This window comes from Urocitellus parryii, chromosome 6 (assembly GCF_045843805.1).
Source record: "Urocitellus parryii isolate mUroPar1 chromosome 6, mUroPar1.hap1, whole genome shotgun sequence".
NCBI lineage: Eukaryota > Metazoa > Chordata > Mammalia > Rodentia > Sciuridae > Urocitellus > Urocitellus parryii.
This window is the reverse complement of record NC_135536.1, coordinates 177174057-177194923: the sequence shown is the minus strand read 5'-3', so window position 1 is coordinate 177194923 and position 20867 is coordinate 177174057. Positions and strand designations below refer to the sequence as shown.

At 41.4% G+C, this 20867-nt stretch overlaps 1 protein-coding gene across 1 annotated transcript; it reads right to left on the bottom strand.

Annotated features, from left to right (window-relative positions):
* Positions 1 to 1358: 1358 nt before the first annotated feature.
* Positions 1359 to 6083, bottom strand: Procr (protein C receptor). Its single transcript, XM_026383283.2, has 4 exons — positions 5829 to 6083; positions 3438 to 3695; positions 2346 to 2630; positions 1359 to 2094 (listed from the first exon to the last, which is right to left on the bottom strand). The coding sequence occupies exons 1-4, from the start codon at positions 5896 to 5898 to the stop codon at positions 1979 to 1981; spliced, it is 729 nt and encodes a 242-aa protein (XP_026239068.1). The 5' UTR covers positions 5899 to 6083; the 3' UTR covers positions 1359 to 1978.
* Positions 6084 to 20867: the final 14784 nt, after the last annotated feature.

The following is a 20867-nucleotide window of genomic DNA, read 5'->3' as shown; positions in this document are numbered from 1 at the left end:
AGTGAATACTGCTCATCAAAGTAGTCCTGCAGTTGGCCCAAATGGCTGACCTTTATACCCATGCCTTCCTTGCTCAGTCGCCAGATGAGGGCAGCCCCAGGATGGGCATGATCTTTTTCAGGACTATTTTTTGTAGCTGAGGCAGCTACAAAGCAGCTACACCAAAGCAGCAGGAGGCACCCTACTGGCTATACTCCCTGAGGGTGAACAGCAAGTCTTCATTGGAGGTTGAACCAGGTGGCACACTCCTGTGCCTGGCACAGAGACAGAATTATGATATCTTAAACAAAAGCACTGGGGTGGGGCTGGGGTTGTGGCTTGGCGGTACAGCACTTGCCTAGCATGTACGAGGCCCTGGGTTCAAGTCTCAGTACCACATAAAAATAAATAAGTAAAAATAAAGGTACAACGAAAAAATAAATATTTAAAAGAAAATAGCACTGGGGTGAAAAAGAGGGCATGGATTCTACAGATTCTGTGTTTTGTAGATGGGGATAAAGAAGAGAGAGTAAATAAAGGTTAACACTGAGGTCTCTACATTTATATGATTTGATTACATTACCTACTAACAGTAAACAGCAGAAGAGAGAGAAAGAGAACAAATTTGGGCAGAAAGTTAATAAATTTAATTTTAAATACATTGACTCTGAAATGCCTGTAAAATATTAAGGTAAAGATGATTTTCAAGAATCAGGGCAAATAGGAGGTTTGAAGGTCTATAGCCATTGCTATATTTATCAACAATATATATGCTACATACATTATTTAATACTTACAATGCCTCTATGAGGTAGGAATTATTTTTCTTACAATCTTTCTGTATATTTTATTATACCTTTTATGAATGAAGAAACTGAGACTTGAAGAAGTTAAATGCTTGGGTAAAAAACCTTACGTCTGATGACAAAACACATGCTCCTAAAGAAAATATAGCTTTTCCATGAAAACCACACCACAGATAGATGGTATTTGAAGCCACAGATAGATGGCATTTGAGGTCACTCAGGAAGGGTATAGTTTTAAGGTGAACAAGAGAAGTCAAAAAGTGGCATTCTAAGGAAGCCAACGTTGTCCAGAGTGAATTGAGTAAGATGACATCATCAAAGAGATTGAAAAAGAGTGGCCAGAACAGCTTTTATAAATTAGAAGTATGGTATCTTCTAAGTTAAAGTAAAAAAGGAGGTCTCTAATTCATAAAGTTAAATGTTGCAGATCTCATGGAGGATGAGAAGTTGACAATTACAGGCTATTAGTGATCTTACTGCAGTTCATAGAAGAAGCCAGAATACAAAGTGGGTTGAAGAGAGGGAGATGAGGAAGTGGGAGCAAGGGTGTATGGGACACTATTCCAGAAGTTTTATAAAATAGGGGGGAAATTATGTCTTGTACACAAGCAAGAAATTTATTAATATTATTTAATTGATTAATTAATAACTCATTGCTTCCATATTACTTGGATTTTACACTTCCACCATTTTTCTGGTTATTTCCTTCTACTCCTTTCATACCAATGTCCCTTCCCGAATTGGACACACCTGGAGACACTGAATGTTATTTATTTTGGTTGTGGACAACTTGTTTTATTTGGTTGCGTGTTTTGAATACCTCAGGCAATTCTATCTCTATTTGGAGGACAGGCCATAGACTCTCCCTGCCCCAACTCCATCGTCTGTTTTCCACAAAGATAGATAAGCACTCATTTTTCAGACCAATTCAATGATGCAGAAAGTTGTTAGGTTCTTTCCCCGCCCCCCCTTCTCTTCAGCACTTCTAAGGTTCTTAACAAACCAAGTACTTTATCTCCCTAGCCTCTCCATGTCCCTTGGTGGGCAGATCTTGGAGAAGAAAGAAACTGTCACTCCAAACCTTCTGGGATATTGTGTCCCAGTTGTAGAGTCTATCTGACTTCATGTGACTGAAACCTTCTCTTGCCAGTCCTCATCAATCTATTTCTTTCTCAGAGGCAGTTGGAGAGTAATTAACATCGCCGTCCACCTGTGCATAGGAAGATGCCCACAGCCACGCCAGCAATGATGAAACTGCCCACCAGGACACCCAGGACCAGTGAAGTGTAGGAGCGGCCTCTTTGACTCCCTGCAGAATACGCAGAGAATTAGCTTAAGAATGCACCCTGCCCCAGGAGTCCATGGGTTGAGTTAAACCTCAAAGGATTTCTGTCCCAAAGTAAAGGGGCCACCAGTTCACTCAGTGATTTAAACTGTGTGTGCTCTGTCCCCTACCACCAGCCCCAAGGCCCCTTGTTCAAGGTATCCATCCTTCAGTACCATCAGTTTGATGGGAACCTGCCCCCTCCCCAATACAGGACCAGCCCCGTACCCTGGTACCTTTGGAATTGTCTGTGGCGATCTGTTTGTGTTGCCGCACATACTGAACACAGGTATGCTGTAGGAATTCCTGCAGTTCGTATCGAGTGCGATTGTAGGCATTGAGCTGCTGCAGGGTAAAGGTGACCACTCTGGAGGGTTCCCGGGGGGCTGCCACCCACAGGGCTTTCTCTGGCTTAAAACTCACAAAGGAGCTTCCATTCACAGCCACTTCAAAGAAGACTCGGGCCTCTGAATCCTCGGGAGGCAGCTCACAGCCCAGGAAGCAGGTGACAATGAGAGGAACTGCAGAGAGGGACTCAGGGTTAGGGTGCTGTGTAGAGAGGAAGCCAGGTGCTGGGGGCTGTCCACCATGGGGAAGAGGACATAGTAGGGGGCTGTAGGGAGAAAAAGGCTGGGGGGGGGTGCTGTGAGGAGATGGGAGGGGTCTGGAGTTAGACTGCTGGAAGCTGTGTAAGGAGGGACCGGGGCTATGAAGAAAAGGGGGACTATTAGAGAAAGAAGTCGGGACTTCGAGGAATGGGAGTGGAAGCTTCCAGAGAAGAAATTGGGGTATTTGAGGGGAATGGTTTGGAGGTTTGTGGGGGACACGTGAGCAAAGTCATCAGCGTTTGTGAGGATGGGTGGCTGGAGAGTTAAGGAGGAAAGGTTGGGGTTGTGTGAAGGGAAGGATGGGGGGTCTGTGAAGGAAAAAAGAGGACTGGGAGGCAAGGAATGGGGAGTTGTCAGTGAAACTTCCGGGGCCAGGGTGGGTCAGGGACACTGCCTCCCAACAGGGTTCACCCCAAGAGGTCACGCCAGCCAAAAGAGGGTCTGATGAGGCGCCCTCTTAGCTAGAACACGGGTTCCTCTCCAGCCTCCAGCTCCCACCCAGCAATCTCCCTGGGCTCAGGATGCCACCCAGGACCCAAAGAAGCTCCGCCCACACAAAGGCCACGCCCAGTTGCCCATGCCCACCAGCAAGATCCCCTCCCTAGAATACGGTCCTTCCCTCGAAGCCCCACCCCAATTCCCTCAGGCCCCGCCTCCCCTTCCCGTGGAGGCCGCCCGCCCACCGCTCAGGCCCCGCCCCGGGCGCGTCCCCCTACTTACAGGTCACGCCTTGCTTCCGTTCGTGATGCACCAGTCGCACGAGGCCATGAAAATGGCTCAGGTAGAGCTGTAGGCTGCTTTCCGTGCGTGCCCAGCTCTCGGAATCCTCCAAAGGCTGCAGTTGGAGGATCGTGACGTTGTTGCTCGGGCCTTCCAGCGTGTGTGTCAGCTGTCCACTCAGCGACGCGTTGCCCCGGTACCACACGTGATAGGGGTCGCGGAAGTAGGAGATCTGGAGCATGTGGAGGCTCTGTGGACCTGGGGGCAGCGTCAGCGCGTCAGGGACACTGGCGTTGGAGCTGGCGGCTGGCAGCGGGAGATAATAACTCCCTACTCAAAGGCCGGCTGCCCACCTACTTGACCCTATAAAGTGCCCAGTTTTTGATGCTGACAATAACCCAGCCAGGAAAACAAGACAGGGATTATTATCTTCACTTAACAGATGGGGAATCTGAGGCCTGCAGCTGAGAGACACACCCTTCTTTGGTTTCCTTTCTCTACTCCCTCTCCCCATTTTTTGGTTGGTCATCAAACCCTGACCTAAAATAAAATCCCAATTCCGTCTCCTGTTACCTGTCTCCTATGTCTCTGCCCTAGTTCAGGCCTCTTCAATTCTAATGTGGACTCAGGTAGTAATTTCTTACCTCATCCTCCTGCACTCATTTCTTAGTTTTATTCCTTCTGATTGGACCTCCACCTGACCCAGGGATTAGAGCTAGTCGGTCTCAAAGGCCTCCAGTGAGGGATGGGGATATAACTCAGTTGGTAGAGTGCTTGCCTTGCATGCACAAAGCCCTGGGTTCAATCCCCAGCATGCTCCCCCACACACAGTTCTCCAATGATACATCCCTCCCCCTCATAATAAAAAATAATCATAGTTTAATATCCATTAAGTGATTATTAGGACCTGGATACTGTGCTTTACACATATTATTATCTTATTTGTGACTTCCCCCGAGGAGTTAATGGAGTAGCGACTGTTATTAACCCTAGTGTATATGGAAGGCAGGCTAAGATGGTATAGCAGAACTAAAGTCAGTCTGCTGTGCTGCCTCCCCATAGATACCTGTCCACAGGAACAAGTCCAGTGACCTGGTCCTATGCATTTTCTGGCCTCTTCCCAGAACTTAGATATATCAAACTATTTCTGTTCCTCATGCTTTTGGTTGACATGTAAATACCATGTCAGAGTTGCTCTGCCTCCGTTGTTCTGCCTGGCAAATTTCTCTTGATGTTTCAAGATCTGGCTCAGTTGCCCTCTCATTTTTATCCTCCCAGACACGTGGATCTGTTTCAGGGTCCTAGACCATTTTGTGCTAGCATGTATTTCTAGGATTCCAAGTGGAAGTCTCCAAACACACACTGTCTTCAGTGGACTCCTCCAGGCTATGGAGCCATAACTAGAACCATATGAGTCTGGTTATCTCTGAGAGTCTCCTGCACCCAGAAAGGGGCCTGGCACAGAGTTGATGCCAAGAGAATTTTTGAATGAGTGTGGGTTTGAAATTAGTGTATGTGTTTTGTCTGCATTTGCATTTGAGAAGTTGTGCCCTGTGTCTGCAGGTGTGAATAAATGTCTCTGTGTGAGTAACTTTAGACATGGTTCTTAACTTCTCTGTGGCCCAGTTTCCTTCTCTGTAAAATGCATAGAATATCACCCACTTTGTGGGATACTATGGGGAATCAGTACATGTATTAAGCAGCAGACGTTCATTGAATACTGGTTATTATTTGCTTCTTCTCTGAGGGGGTGATTGAAGCTATAGGGATTGTCGGAGAGGAGGAGCTCCTGTGTAATTATAATACAGGGCCACAACTCCCCTCTTCTGCTGAAATGGGGCCACTTTGAGCAGCCTGATATCTATGAGTTCTCCTATTGATCACAGCTTCTACCACCCACCCCAATCCCACCTTATCAGTTGCACCCAGTCTTCCTCCATCTTCCTTAGTCTTGGTTTCTGCCCCACCTGTCTCAGCCTGTCAGTTCTCCCAGTGTTGTCCCATTCCCTCCATTGCTCTTCTTATCTCTTCCCATCTTCCCTAGACTTTCCCTTATCTCTATCACCCTCAGCTCTCCCTCTGCAGGCTTCACGTCCTTTCTCCCTCCCTCTGATGCTGGTTCCTTCACCCTCTACCAGTCCCGTTCCTATTTTTCCAGTCCTCTGATTTCCCCAAGGCTTTTCCAGTTCCTCCTTCCCAGAGACTTAACTGTACTTCAGTTAAGTCTTTGGGACACAAAACAGTGCCCTGGACTTTGCCTGCTCTAGAGAGATCCAGCCGGCTGCAGACACAGATGCTGTGGGATTAGATCCCCTCTAGTCTTTTCCAGGTACCCAGATAGACTGAGAGTCTCCAGAACCAAGCCAGGCAGGAGACATGCCCCCAACTCACCCTCTGAGGCTTCCTGGCTACAAAAGACCCAGCCAGGCAGCAGTAGTAGCGGCAGCAATGTTGTCAGCATCCTGAAGTTCTTGATCCCCCCCTGGGCTCCCGGCGGGGTCAGGCTGGGGGTTCCGCTGGCTGCAGCCGGGGGGAAGAAGTGAGGCTGTCTGGGAACAGGCAGAGGTTCAGCAGAGGATAGAAAGAGGCCAGGGAATGTCAGGAGGAAGAGGGTGTTAGGCTTTTAAAGTGTTATTCCTACTCTGCCTCATTTCCTACTAGGGGGCCGGCCTGCCTTTGCCCTCCCTCGTCCCCGCCCAGCATTGCGCCCTACTGCCCAGACCTGCCTTTTCCTTAGCCCAGGGCTGCTTCCCAGGGAGCGGAAAAGGGGGAGAAGGGCTTGCTGAGAAGTTCCGCCCGCGCTGAGTCAAGTGGTGGGTGGGGCATCTGCTTTCAACTTACAGCAGACTCCAGGGTGTAGAAATCAGCAGGTTACGGATGGGGAAATTGAGGCCCGGGGAGGATAGGGATTTGCCCAAAGTTTATACATCATGGTGGTGACAGACCCAGGATTAGAATTTAGTTTTCTAGGGTATTCACCTACACTTCATCAGAATTTTAAGTATGTAGCAATTACACAATCAGGGATCTTGCTGTAAGAAATAGTCACAAATTATGCATAAAAGAGCTCATTGTTTGAGCTGGGCGCGGTGGGCACATACCTGTAATCCCAGCGGCTGGGGAGACTGAGACAGGAGGATGGAGAGTTCAAAGCCAGCCTCAGCAAAAGCGAGGCGCTAAGCAACTCAGTAAGACCCTGTCTCTAAATAAAATACAAAATAGGGCTGGGGATGTGGTTCAGTGGTTGAGTGACCCTGAGTTCCATCCTTAGTACAAAACAAACAAACAAAAACAAACCAAAAAACCAACCAACAAACAAAAAACTCATTGTTTGTAATAGGAAAGCATTATGAACAATCTATGTAAATCTCAGGACAGGGTTGGTTACATAAAGCAATATTTTCAAACCGAGGTCATAAACTATTAGTGTACAATGAAAACAATTTAGCGCGAAATGATTAGCATGTTTTCAAAAAATGAAATAGAACAGAATAAAAATTTCAATGCATCACCCTGAGTAAGCATTATATCATGAAATACTATTGCACAGTATGAGTGTTTTGGTTTTGTGTGTGTATGTTTCTATTATGGGTTTTGGATAGCACTGTGAAATGTAGTCCTTACTCTAGGAAGCAAGTAGAGAAGTTTGAAAGTGACTCCCCAAAATATGATTATTCATACTGTGGAGAGTATGCCCTAGATTGAAAAACCTTTAACCAATCCCCTCTTTATTTTAATCATATTACTTAGCACTACCTGAAATTATATTACTTATTTACACGTTTATTGTATGAATGTCCACCAGGATTATATCCATGAGGATAGAGGCTATCTTGTTCCATACTGTTTCTAGAATTGCAAACATCACATAATAAATATCAGTTAAATGAATGAATGAATGAGATAGTTATGCTGGGCTTGGATCTCCATGAGTAAGTGCAGAACATTAGGTACAATTTAGAACCATTTATATGCCAACCACACACGCAACCACCAAGCAGCCTGTTAACCGGAGTCAATGAATCTGGAAGGATGTATATCTGATACAGCAATGGTTTATCTCCAGGGAGGGGCCTAGGATTAAAAGTACATATAAGTGTGTGTGCGCATATGCAGAGGGGAGTGAGCCATCTTGTGAAAGCCTTTATCACTCTGTTTTGTGAAGGTTTTTATCACTCTATCTGTATTCTTTGAAATGTTTACATTTACATCTAGAATGTTCCTATATATTTATTAATTAATTAAAAATAAAAATTTTGGGCTGGGGATATGGCTCAAGCGGTAGCGTGTTTGCCTGGCATGAGTGCGGCGCCGGGTTCGGTCCTCAGCACCACATACAAATAAAGATGTTGTGTCTGCCGAAAACTAAAAAAATTTAAAAAATAAAAATTTAGCAGGGCATGGTGGTGAAGGCTTGTAATCCCAGCAACTCAGGAAGCTGAGGCAGGAGGATTGCAATTTGAGGCCAGTCTCAACAATTTAGTGAGAACCTAAGCAATTTAGTGAGACCCTATCTAAAAAATAAAAATTAAAAGGACCTGGAATGTAGCTCAGTGGTAGAGTGCTTCTGGGTTCAATCTCAGTACTGCAGTAAATAAATAAATAAATAAATAAAAATTTAAACAATAACTTATGGTACATCACTATAGATGAATACTCTGCTGCTGTGGAAGAAGTTGGCAGGTCATTATGAGCTATTGTATTGCTGTGGAAGGATCCATGAGACCTTGATAATAAAAAAGGAAGTGTGGAAAAGTATGGATAGTATAATTCTATCTATTATTTACTTCCATTCATGGAATACATTTATATTACTTATATAATATTTCATATTTCCTCATATTAAAAAACTTTATGTGTCTATTTGTTTATTTGAATATACATAGAGAAATGTCTGGAAGCATACTGGCAATACAGAAGAATCTGAGGAAGAGGATTAGGTCAAATCCTTATGGGAGGATTTTAACTTTTTATTTTATTTACTTCTCCCTAGAGAGAGTTGACGTCATAGTGAGTTCTGGGGCAAACCCTGGCTGTGTATCAGGTTCCCATGCCCTGAACTGAAGATTTGTAAGAGCTTCCATGCTCACTTCTCAGATTTGCAAAGTAACGAGGAAACAGCATCCAAATTTTTTTCTTTTTGTAGCCCACCAAAGTGATCTAGTTGGAAGAAGAACTCTTGGTTCCCAAAACTGGAACTCAAGAGAAATGAAGTGCCTTAAATCATGACCAATTGCACTGTTTCTCTTTTATTAAAAATTATTATGAAATATTGCATATTTGAAGAATTATTTCATACTCAAAGAATGATACTACAAACACATCTATCCTCTCCTACCCAGAAATAAAGAATAAGAAATAATTTGGGGCTGGGGCTGTAGCTTACTGGGTTCGATCCTCAGCACCAATAAAAATAAACAACCTGTCCATTTATAACTACAAAAAAATAAAAAATAAAAAGAAAGAAATTGAAGCTCCCTCTGGAATCTTCCCCAATCACCTCTCTTCCCCTACCTCAGCACCTGAATTAGTCACTTCAAATGAAAATTTAATATTTCCTAGTATTCTATAAGCATAAACTACATGTGCACATATCCCCACACAATCTATAGTGGTAATTTGCACTTTATTTGAGTGGTATTAAAATGTATATATTCCTATGCAACTTGCTTTTTTTCACTTACCATATTAATAAGATCCATCCACGTGCTGAGCAGTCTATTCATTTTCACTGCTTAAAAATATCCCATTTTAGGGGTTGGGGTTGTGGCTCAGTGGTAGAGTGCTCACCTAGCACATGTGAAGCCCTGTGTTTGATCCTCAGCACCCCATAAATATAAATAAATAAAATATAGATATTGTGTCCAACTACAACTAAAAAATAAATATTAAAAAATATATTCCATTTTAGGAATATGCTACAATTTATTTATCCATTTTCCTGTTGTTAGACATTTAAGTTTTTGCTTTTTACAAACAGTACTGATTTGAACATTTTTGTACAAGATTCCTGTGTGTACGTGGGAGGGTTTTTGCAGGTGCGAGCCTGGGAGTGGACTGCTGAGTCAGGGTGCATGCATCTTCAGTTTTACTACATATTGCCAAATGGTTTTATAAATTGTGCCAATTTGCATTCTCAGCCGTGTATAAGAGTTCCCTCACTTCACATCCTTGCCAACCCTTGGCACAGTCAGATGGTTGGGTGTAAAATGGCACTTCATTTTGGTTTTTGCTTGCATTTCTGTGATGCTAATGAGCTTGTGCATCTTTCAGCTTTGCCTTTTTTTTTCTCCCTGGAAGGCTTGAAGAGTGTTTGGGAATGAAGGGTAATAAAGTATGTGATTGGCTCATTTGAAATTGAGTGCTGTGAATCTTTGATCTAAGCAGGTAAGGCTTGGTTCACTCAGGTTAAAGTGGACCCACATCACCCTCCACAGAGGCCTTTCACTCCGAGGTGCAGTCTGTCGTGGGCAGAGGTGGCAGCTGCAATAGCTATCTCCTAGGCATCTTCCTCACACACCAGAGCCCTGAAAATTAAACACTATTTTTTTTAATGGATAACACATATTATGGACCAGGAACAGTGTTCAGCTCTTTACATAAATAAAATCTCACTTTAGCTAGGTGCTATAGAGGATGCCTATAATCCCAGCTGCTTGGGAGGCTGAGGCAGGAGGATTACAAGTCCAAGGCTGGTCTGGGCAATTTAGAGAATATGTCTCAAAATTACAAATTAAAAAAGGAAGGGCTGGTTTTTGTCATATTTCATATGTTCATGTGTGTATACATGTATATATATGAAAAGAGAGAATATAAAACTATTTTTATTTTGAAATTCAATTCCTTTATTGGCAATTCTATGGTTTTAGAACATAGTATATTTTGCTGGATGAGGTGGCGCACTCCTGTAATCCCAGCATCTCTGGAGGCTGAGGCAGGAGGATCACAGGTTCAAAGCCAGCCTCAGAAGAGTGAGGTGCTAAGCAACTCAGTGAGACCCCGTCTCTAAATAAAATACAAAATAGGGCTGGGGATATGCCTCAATATTTTGATATAAATTGGCAGTGATCTTTTTATTAACCCAAATGGAAATCAAAAATTAAAAAGAGATTATGGCCAGATCACTGTGTCAATCACTATATGGTATTTTCTTTTGTTCTTTTTGTTTTAATTAAAATGAAAATTTTGTGTTTTTTTTTTTTTTAAAAAGGACTGGAGATGTAGCTGAGTGGTACAGCACCCCTGAGTTCCATCCCTAGTACCGTGAAAAATACAAATAACCAAAAACTCACTTTATCCATATTTCAGTCCTGTAAGGTAGGTTTCATCATTACTATTTTTTTATTATTATTAATAAAAAACTGAGGCTCAGAGAGGTTAAGTGACTTACCTAAGACCCTATAGCAAAAAGTATCATTTGAACCTTTGTTTGTAAGACGCCCAAGTTTGTGAACTTAACCCACTCACAGTATATCAAATTTTTTGATCATTCTCCATCAATACATTTTGAACATGTACCTCCGACTTATTTAAGTGTTTAATGTGTTTATATACATTATAAAACATCCAAATTTATACTCATGTACTAGGCCTGCAATTATTTCCTCTAGGGCAAGCCACGCTCATTGTGTCCATGTTACAGATAGGAAAATTAAAGCCCAGAAAAGACTTGCCAAGGTCACACAGCTTGAGAACCTTGGAGCAGAAATTTGAACTCAATGAGGATGTGAGTATGGAATACAGGGAGAGTGAAGAATATTGGGGGTAAGGAAGCTGATGAGTTGTGGCAGCTTGAGAGGTTTCCCATTCTAAACCCAGGGTTGGGGATAGGGAAGAGAAGAGAAATGCTAAGATTGGAGCCAGGGTCCACATTGGATCTGGCCTATGTGGCTGAAGGGCAGAAAATCACAGAACAAAGTGGGCACCGGGCCAGCAGTTGGGATTTACTAAGGCATAAAAAATAAGGGTCTTAATAAGCAAAGGGAAATGAAGGAAGTGAGAGGTAGTGTTTCTCACTTTGGAAAGCACATGCGAGGGAAAGATAAGGGGAGCAGGAAGCTGAGCTGGGCCAGTGCTGGTGCAGCCCCTGTGGGTGAAGAGTCTTGCCAGGGCCACAGGAGGCACATTGAGCCAGGGATTGGCAGTGTGCCCAGCTGGGTTTCCGAGGACCCTCCCCTCCCTTCCCTCTTGGCTCCTGTAGACAGACAACTGGGCCTAACTTGGTTAACAAAGCAGTGTGGTCGGTGCAGAGATCCCTCCCCTTTAGCATGTGTAGTACTAATAGTAACATTTAATGAAAGCTCACAGGATGCTAGATCGTATTAAGCAAAGAGAGTGCACGTGTTTGATTCTCATTAATGCCCTATGAAAACTCTGGAGAAACTGCCATGATTTCCACTTTAAAGACAAGGACACAGAGACACAGAAGCAAACTGACCTGCTCAAAGACCCAGCTGGTAAAAAGCAGAGCTGGGACTCAACTCAGGTGACTTAGGACTCCAAAACCTGCTTTCTTCATTATTTGAGCATCCAATGGGGATCAAGAAGGTGAGTCATTTGTGCCCAGCACACAGTAAGTACTGAGTAGGTGGAGGATTTAAGATTGGAGCTTGGCTTCCGAGACAGCAAAGAGACCTGGTCCTATCCAGGAGGAATAGAGAATAAATATGAAGAATTATTTCCTGAAGGGAAGGCAAAGGCATAGATGTAAGTCTTAAAATAATTTTCCCCTGTAGGTAGCTCTCCAACGCTCCTCAACTTAGGGAACATGGAAAGAAGCCTTATAAAGTCAGAATGATTCCAGTTCTCCCCTTCCCTGGAAAACAATGCTAGCCTGGTATTCTTGACATGACTCCTGCCTCTCTCCAGCCTTATCTTTCTGTGTCTTCCAGTTTCAGCCAACCAAATTTGCTTCTCTTGATTTCCTGAACACAGAATACAAATATTACCTTTTCACTTAAAAATAAAATCACATCTTTAACCCGAAGCTCCGAATTTTTAAGTGGTTAAATTTATCAATCTATTTCTTTACAATTGTGCTTTTTTTCCTTATTTAAGAAATCCTTTCTTATCATGAAAGCATAAAGGTATTCTTCTATTTATCTTCAAAAGCTTTATAGTTCTGTCTTTCACTTTTAGGTGTATGTTGTGAAGCAGAGGTCAAGATTCATTTGTTTTCATGGAAATCCATCATTCTAGCATCTCTTATTCAAGCCCACCTTTCCTTACTGATCTGCAGTAATGTCTGTGACACTGTAAGTGTGTCTAATCTGTTTCAATAGCCTGTTTGTCTCCCTGGACCATTGCACCCCAGTTCTTCAATTAGTAGAGTTTTAGAATAAGTTGTTCTCTCTCTCTCTCTCTCTCTCTCTCTCTCTCTCTCTCTCTCTCTCTCTCTCTCTCTTTCTGACAAGCGTAGGTGGAAAGAGGAAACTGAACCCAGTAGTAGCTTTACTACTGAGCTACATCCCCAGCCCTTTTTATTTTGATATATGGTCTTACAAAATCACTTAGAGCCTTACTAAGTTACAGAGTCTGGCCTTGAACTTTCAATCCTCCTGTCTCGGCCTCCCGAGTTGCTGGGTTGACAGGTATGTACCACAGATCCCAGCCAGTCTTCATATCTTACATCATCAAGTCTTCTCACTTTGTACTCCAAATGTGTCTTGGCTACTTTGTAGTTTAAACATCAATTTTAAAGTCATTTTATCAGGTTGGGATTTTGGTTGTTGTTAGGGTTAGCATGTTAATGACTTTAAGGAGAACTGACATCTTCACAATATTCAATCATCCAGTGCATGATAGGGTATATCTCTTCTTTTAAACAAAAGAAAAGAACTTTGATATCTCTCAGAATTTTAAATTTTCTCTCTAAATAACTTGTTCATGCTTTGTAAGATTTTTTGCTTCATATTTATTTTCATTTATTTCTTTCGAGATGGGATTTTGCTATGTTCCCAGGCTGACCTCAAACTCCTAGGCTCAAGTGATCCTCCCAATGAGGCAGAAAGATAGATCTCCCACAGGTAGACAAGATAATGGCTTTTGGAGAAGGAAAGGAGGGGGAAAGGGACATCATGTCTGTCTCCATCAGGTCTGAAGGACATCCTGTAATTTGCTACTTCCTGACAGTTTCAACTACACAACTTGGTCTTAGTTAGAACACCTGTTTCTGTTCCTCATAGCTTCAACCACAGCAGCCCTACTTAGTTGGTCTTAACCTTTACCCCTAGCAAGGGCCCATCACAAAGCAGATCACTACCCGAAATTCTATAGATGTGTCAAATCACAAGGTGAGACCCTTCCATTTTTTTTTTTTTTTGTACCAGGAATTGAACCCAGGGGTGCTTAACCACTGAGCCATATCCTCAGCCCTTTTTATTTTTAATTTTGAGACAGGGTCCACTAAGTTGCTTAGGGCCGCACTAAATTGTTGGTCTGACTTCAAACTTGCAATCTTCCTGCCTTAATAAATTTATAGTCTAAACAAAGTTTTAGTGTTGCTGGGAGTGGTGGCACACACCTGTAATCCCAGTGGCTTGGGAGGTTGAGAGGGGAGGATTGTGTGTTCAAAGCCAGCCTCAGTAATTTATCGAGGCCCTAAGCATTTCAGCAAGAACCTGTCTCTAAATAAAATATTTTAAAAAGGACTGGGGATGTGGCTCAGTGGTTGAGTGCCTACAGTCCCCGGCCCCCTCAAAAAGTTTTAGTGTGGATTCACTGGATTTTCTGTTCTCGTAGTCTTAGTACTAGTAGACAACAAGTGTATTTCTTCCTAATTTTTATACTGTTCCTTTTTTCTTGTTTATTCTTCTTGCTATATCCTCTAATATAATGTTGAATATAAATGTAGAGATATTTTATTTGATGGTGACAGAGAATATTAAGAGAGTATTCATGTCATTTTTCTGATTTACAAAGGAAAGCTTTCAACGTTTTACCATTAAATGTGATATTATTGTGTGTGTTTATGGATAAACCCTTCATCAGATTAAGAAATATTCTATGTTGTTGTATTGTATGTATATAGGATTATATAACAAAAATATCACTGTTATGTGTAATAAAATTCACCCAAAAATACAAAAAGAAAGAGTTCTTTTATTCTTAGTTTGATGAGTTTTTGTCATAAATGTTTGAGTTTTTCAAATCTCTTTCATTATCTAATGAGATGATCATAGGATTTTTCCATCTCTAACGTGTTAACATAGCAAATGTATTAAGTTTCTAGAAGTAAACTAACCCTGCGTTGCTAAGATGAAACAACTTCTTCATGAGGTATTACCTGTCCTACATATATCTTATTCTTTGCTGTTCTTTACTATTCTCCAGCCTCCTTCAAGTCCTTGCCTGTCCTTCAAAGCCTGGCTTGGATACTACCTCCTTCTAAAAGACTTAGGGAATGTGCACCAGCCTCTCTGAGTTCATAACTAATATGGGAAGAGTAACAGCACCAATTTCATAGAATTGTTGTGAGAATAAAATGAGATAATACAAGTGAATTGCTTAGGAAAGATCTGGACATCTATTGTTTTTGTTAGTTTGGTCCATAGCAATGGCCACCACACTCTGTGCCTCTGCCAATGATCACAAGTTATTTTTGAGGGCTCTGAGAGTCTCTGCTCACCTCCTTTATTTGCCTTAAAGCTTTTCATCTGCTGCTTCATTATTTTATTCATGTGAAGAGGCAAGCAGGTGGCAGGTGAGGGAGCTCTCATCCCACACTAAGGAATGCAGAGAACCTTGAGGTGATTCCTGCCTCTTTGTTTGGCCCAATTAACTCCTTGGAGAATATTCAGGGTCATCTAACTCTAGAGAGCCTTCCCTGAACTCAAGCCCACAAGTCTGGACTAGATATTCACCCTGCCCTAAAAATTTATGATATGTTTTTTGCATATTAAAAAACTTTATTTCCGGGCATAGTGGCATATGCCTGTAATCCCAGGGGCTCAGGAGGCTGAGGCAGGTGGAGCGCAAGTTCAAAGCCAGCTTCAGCAATCTATAGAGGCCCTAAGCAACTGAGGGAGACCCTGTCTCAAAAATAAAAAGGACTGGGGAATGCAACTCAGTGGTTAAGCACCCTGGGTTCAATCCTATGTGTGTGTGTGTGTGTGTGTGTGTGTGTGTGTGTGTGTGTGTGTGTTTCTTTGAAACCAATGGATATTTCGAAAAAAGGCAGTAGACATCATGGAAAAACCCACAATTTTGTCAGATCACCTTCCAAATATTTTTTTCTTTTTTAAATTTAAAAAACATTGGGGCTGGGGATATAGTTCAGGCCCTGGGTTCAATCCCTAGCACCACTAAACAAAACAAACAAACAAACAAAAAACATTGTTTAAGCCAGGTGTCGTGGCACATGCCTGTAATCCCAGCAGCTCTCGAGAATGAGATAGGAGTAGAGCAAGTTCAAAACTAGCAGCATCAACAGCAAGGTGCTAAGCAACTCAGCAAAACCCTGTCTCTAAATAAAATACAAAAGAGAGCTGGGGATGTGGCTCAGTGGTTGAGTGCCCCTGAGTTCAGTCCCCGGTACAAAAAAAAAAAAAAAACTAAAATTCGCATAGCAAAATGCATTGTCTTAACTGTTTTTAAGTATTCAGCCCAGTAGCCAATTTAGAACAAGAGCATTATAAAAACATGGTCTGGGGCTCAGACCAGGGAGTCATTAATCTAAATGTTTGGACATACTGGGCACAAGGGAAATTCAAGCATTCCTACAAGGCAACAGATGGAGACTTTCCCAGGAATAAACTTGTGATTTCTTGGCAGTCCAAAAATATGTAGTATGCACACTGTGCTCTGGGAGTTGAGGGAAAGCGCTAGACCCAACTGACCTCTAGACACTGGAAAAGGGATTCCCAGATACTTCCCTGCTAAAAGTCAAGGACATTGGACCAAAAGTTCAATTCCAACAATAAGAAATTGAACTTTTCCCTCCACTTATCTAACAAAAAGGAAGGGAATGTTGAATTGTGGAATCATATCAACCTAAAACTAGAGGACAACATAGAATTTGACCAGATGGCCAGTTTTTATTTTATGCCATATTGACCTTTGATTAAATACTTGGCCATTATTTTCATTAATGCAGTAGAGAAGAGAGTATTTGAGTCCAAATCTTGGCTCTACTATTTATTGGGTACCAGAGCCAATGCTTAAGTTAATAAACCTCTCCATTAAACTTTTAAAATCCATGCTTTGATTTTTTTAACACATAAAATGGTGATAATAAAACTTTTTCAGAGATTGTAGTGAGGATTACTGGTTTTTTTGCATGTAAAGTACAAAGAACAGTGCCTGGAGCAATTAATTTCTAAATAAATATTTTCATTACTGATACATTTGATTATTTCCTTCTCTCTGTCGTCCTCCTTCTCCTCATCCTCCCCTTCCTTCCTTCCTTCCTTCCTGTTCAGTTGACTAATTGTCAAATTCCAAGGTATGCTGCCCTATGTTTTATTCTGTTTCATGGCTATTTTGGATTGGGGGGGTTGCATTTGATGCACATCGAAATCTGTTTTCTGTTTTTTTTTTTTGAAATAACTCTGGATCTGTTGATATTTTTCATCTATTGAGAAGTAGGCTCACTTTTTCATTTTCCAGGTATGAAAAGCAAAAGAGAAAATTACTTGTCCAAGATCAATGGTTAAACCAATAACAGAACCAAGAACTACTGACCACCAGTCCAAGGCTTACTCTACTCAACACAGAGTCCAAGGACATTGAACTGGGGCACTAATGTGACCCAAACCAGTTTAAGATTTGACTACTTTGCCATTTCAAGTATTTTCCAACAGATGTCTTTTCCTTTCTAACCAAATTGCAAGCATTGCAAGGGAAAAGGGGTATGGCTTGACTACTCTGGAAACTTGGGTTTATGTCCAATACTGAGGTTCAATCTCTTGAGAGTAGAAATTATAGTCCATAATACCTTGGATTACTAGGGTAGATGCTTAATAGATGAAACTAATACATACCCTTCACCCTTAAAAGAGTAGTAGAGGCCAGTAAGATTGGCAGCCATTATGAAGTCAAACAACAACAAGTGCTGGCGAGGATGTGGGGAAAAGGGTACACTTGTACATTGCTGGTGGGACTGCAAATTGGTGTGGCCAATTTGGAAAGCAGTATGGAGATTCCTGGGAAAGCTGGGAATGGAACCACCATTTGACCCAGCTATTGCCCTTCTCGGACTATTCCCTGAAGACCTTAAAAGAGCGTACTATAGGGATACTGCTACATCAATGTTCATAGCAGCACAATTCACAATAGCTAGACTGTAGAACCAACTTAGATGCCCTTCAATAGATGAATGGATTAAAAATGTGGCATTTATACACAATGGAGTATTACTCAGCACTAAAAAATGACAAAATCATGGAATTTGCAGGGAAATGGATGGCATTGGAGCAGATTATGCTAAGTGAAGCTAGCCAATCCCTAAAAAACAAATTACAAATGTCTTCTTTGATATAAGGAGAGCAACTAAAAACAGAGCAGGGAGGAAGAGCATGAGAAAAAGATTAACATTAAACAAGGACGAGAGGTGGGAGGGAAAGGGAGAGAGAAGGGAAATTGCATGGAAATGGAAGGAGACCCTCATTGTTATACAAAATTACATATAAGAGGATGTGAGGGGAAAGGGAAAAAAATCAAGGGAGAGAAATGAATCACAGTAGATGGGGTAGAGAGAGAAGATGGGAGGGGAGGGGAGGGGGGATAGTAGAGGATAGGAAAGATAGCAGAATACAACAGTCACTAGTATGGCAATATGTAAAAAAGTGGATGTGTAACAGATATGATTCTGCAATCTGTATATGGGGTAAAAATGGGAGTTCATAACCCACTTGAATCAAATGTATGAAATATGATATGTCAAGAGCTTTGTAATGTTTTGAACAACCAATAAAAAAAAGAGGAGTAGAGGAAGAAAAAAAGAGAACGAATATTTACCAAGAACTTAACATATACAAGTCACTGTATTGAGAATTTTCACCTCCATTATCTCATTTAACCCCCAAGTATTTTTTGTCTTATCAATTTTTGCATCTCAAATCAGGAAACTGAGACTCAGAAAGGTTAGGAAACTTACCCTGCATTTCTTCACAAGTAAATATTTAAGTTTGATACTTCATTGGTAGAGGGGAGCCTTCTAGAATCTAATATCATAAACACAGAGTAAAAGGTGAAGCAGGGAAAGAAGAGTCCTAATGCTTTCCAGAAGTATAAATATTTTTTTCCTCATTAGAGAACCATGTAATTGGTCACATTAATTATGGAAATATAAGTCATGGTTTTATTTGTTCTGCAACAGTGTGAAAATGGATATTTTCATTAAGATAGAAAAAGAAAATAAAGAAAAATTATAAATATTTCAATATTGCTCATAAAGACAAATGTATCATTACTAAATCCAGGCAACCTGGCCCTACCCTCCCTGCAAATTTTTTTCCATTGTAGAATTTTGACTGGTAGACAAAAAGGTAAACTATAAGACAATTGGGCCAGAGAAAACTTCATAACATAAAGAGGCCCAGATCTGAAAAATACTTAAGTGATTATACTAAGGTGGAAAATAGCCCTTTAAAATCTAAGTCCTAGTCTCTGGAATCTGTAAACATCACCGTACTTTGAAGGTGTCATTGGGTTAAGAATCTTGAGATGGGAGATTATCCTATGTTATCCAGGTGGGTCCCAATGCAATTAAAAGTGTCCTCACATAAAAGAAGCCGAGGGAGATGTGACACACATTCAAAAAGGAGAAGATGATATGAAGACAGAGGCAGATACTGAAGTGACACAGCCACAAACTGAGGGAGGCCAGCAGTTAGGAGGATCTGTAGAGGTAAGGAATGGATTTTTCCCCTTGAAACTATGGAGGGAGCATATAGCCTTGCCAAAGACTTAATTTGTCTAGTGAAACTGATTTCAGACCTCTGGACTCCAGAACTCAGACAATAAAATTTATGTTGCTTTAAGTCATCAAGTTGGTGGTAATTTGTTACAGCATCACAGAAAACTCATACAGTGCTCCTGTGTTATTATCCAGGTCTCAGCTTATTATGGTCTCCTTTCGCTTCCATCTGACACCTCCAAGAAGAGTTTCCAAAAACATACTAATATTCACTGAGTTGCTCCTCTATCAGCACTTTAGATGTAACAACTCGCGGAATCCTCACAATCCTTTTTAAGTGTATATTGATATTATGCCTAATTGACAGCTAAGGAAAAAAAATAAAGCTCAGAGAAGAACTGATAAAATTACACACCTAGTAGGTCTACCTGAATCTAAAGCTCATAATTTCACCTTCTACATTACACTATACTCCCTCTGTATCTGAGGGTTAGGTCAGGATTCAATTCTGATATCAGTTGATGACATTTCAGGACTCAGAGATATTTTTAAAGATGTTAGACCAAGGAAGACCAAGCCTGCCCTCAGTCCTCTCAAGAAACTGAGCTGCCGCATCCATCTGACTTTCAGCAAGAAGAGGATGGCCAATTCTATGACTGGTATGTGGCTAAGTTGTTGAATGCCTTTGATTTCAATCTCCAGTTACCCCCAACCCAAATAGAAAGCTTAAGTTGAAAGAATCTCAGAGATCCATTTGGTCAAACCCCTTCTTTTATAAATGATCATGCTAGGTCCAGGGAAGGCGAGGAGTTTGCTCCTAGAAACATGCACAGGTTGTATATGAATGATGGAGTTGTAATTGAAGCCCAGTTCTGATTTCAAATCCAGGGTTGGCTCTAATGCACATCACACTAACCAAATTTAAGGGCGTTGCCATGACCTAAGTGCTGACCAAACTCTAGAAAATTTCAAGAAGGGAGATGGGAAAAATGGGTCTCAAAACTTTTTGAAAGCTGTAGTGCCTAGGGTCTTCATTCTCACCTGGAATACTATAGGGCTGCAGTCACTGAACTAGTCCAGGGTATTGGGAGGGGCTAATTTCTGGGATGGGAAGGAGATTGAAGAGACCATAATGATGTGACCATATCCCAAAGTGGAAAAAGAATGTCATGAATTCCTAGAACTGAAAGGATTTCAGGAAGCCTCAAGAGTGCCAGCTTTGGACAAATAATTGCAAGTTATTATTTACATAATCAGGGAACTGGTTGGGGAAACTAAATATCTCTAAAAATGATCAAAGCTGAACATTTTTCATCAATCTTTACATATATCCACTTAACAAATGCTGAATTCTTGCTGGTCTCTGCCCTCATGCTTAATAAGATGGTTGGAAAAACAAACAAACAAACACCCAAGATCATGCTTTTAAATGGCTTTATTCAGGTTTGGTACAAAATAAGTGCTCAACAAACGCTAACTGGTAGTATTAAGACATTAACTGATAACAGTAGCAACAGCAGCCACTGTCTTGAAGACACGTTGCTTTCTGCTTCAGAGACTATATATCCCAAGAT

Excerpts from the sequence above, each read along its gene's own strand:
- Procr (XM_026383283.2), bottom strand. The coding sequence starts at position 5,898 with ATGCTGACAACATTGCTGCCGCTACTACTGCTGCCTGGCTGGGTCTTT. Across the intron at positions 3,696-5,828 it reads TAGCCAGGAAGCCTCAGAGG|GTCCACAGAGCCTCCACATG; the intron begins GTGAGTTGGGGG and ends CGCTGCCCCCAG. Across the intron at positions 2,631-3,437 it reads ACGGAAGCAAGGCGTGACCT|TTCCTCTCATTGTCACCTGC; the intron begins GTAAGTAGGGGG and ends CCCTCTCTGCAG.